The sequence below is a fragment of the Meleagris gallopavo genome, unplaced genomic scaffold (assembly GCF_000146605.3).
Source record: "Meleagris gallopavo isolate NT-WF06-2002-E0010 breed Aviagen turkey brand Nicholas breeding stock unplaced genomic scaffold, Turkey_5.1 ChrUn_random_7180001899113, whole genome shotgun sequence".
In the NCBI taxonomy this organism is placed as follows: domain Eukaryota; kingdom Metazoa; phylum Chordata; class Aves; order Galliformes; family Phasianidae; genus Meleagris; species Meleagris gallopavo.
Genome location: NW_011162434.1, coordinates 1 through 893, shown reverse-complemented (window position 1 = coordinate 893; position 893 = coordinate 1). Strand labels below are relative to the sequence as shown.

The window sequence follows — 893 nt, the reverse complement described above, 5'->3', positions numbered from 1 at the left end:
GCGCTCTGTGCTGCCAGGAATGCCAGACGTCCCCCCTTCCCCCCCCTCAGGGATCCACGAGGAATACCAGCTGCCGTACTACGACCTGGTGCCCTCCGACCCCTCCATCGAGGAGATGCGGAAGGTGGTGTGCGACCAGAAGCTGCGGCCGAACATCCCCAACTGGTGGCAGAGCTACGAGGTGAGCCCGGAGAGCTGCTCGCGTCCCTTCTGCCGTCTCTATAAAGCTTGCAGGGGGTCGGGGGAGGTCTGACTTGTGCCCTTTGCATCCCGGCCAGGCGCTGCGGGTGATGGGGAAGATGATGAGGGAATGTTGGTACGCCAACGGAGCGGCTCGCCTCACCGCCCTGCGCATTAAGAAAACCCTCTCGCAGCTCAGCGTCCAGGAAGACGTGAAAATCTAAGTGCTGAGCAGGAGGAAACTGCGGCGAGCTGCCATGCTAGAGTAGGTGTGTGATGGAGGCCTACCTCGTGTTTCTGCCCAATCTACTGCTACCGACCAGGCGGCGCGACTGCGGGCTGCTGGCTGGGGGGACGGAGCCGCTCCGTGCTCTGCTCCCTCCTCTCGGGTACGAAACAATCAGAAACCTTTGAACGATCACCTCCTGCCAGCGTGAGGAGCTGAGAGGGACTCTGGAGGGTCTCAGCCACGCTCAACGTCTCTCGTTTCCTGATGGGAATCCCTGGAATGTTGAGGCTGCGCTGGAGGCCGAGCGCCGGCAGCGGCGAAGGGAGGTTTTCCAGGAGACCGCGGCACATCCGCGCCGACGCAGCGCTGCAGAAACCAATGGTGCTCCCAAACGATCCGTCCGTCAGCTTCACCGGACCGTCTCCCTCCTTAAGCTCGAAACAAAGACGACGAAAAGACCCCCCCAACCCCCCCTCCACCCCCC

General features: G+C 62.5%; 1 protein-coding gene across 1 annotated transcript; it reads left to right on the top strand.

The window, feature by feature from the left end:
* Positions 1-6: 6 nt before the first annotated feature.
* On the top strand, positions 7-887 carry LOC109364713 (activin receptor type-1B-like). The gene is made up of 2 exons (XM_019611339.1): positions 7-181; positions 279-887. Exons 1-2 carry the CDS (start codon positions 20-22, stop codon positions 402-404), a joined length of 288 nt encoding a protein of 95 aa, XP_019466884.1. The 5' UTR covers positions 7-19; the 3' UTR covers positions 405-887.
* The last annotated feature ends 6 nt before the right edge of the window (positions 888-893 follow it).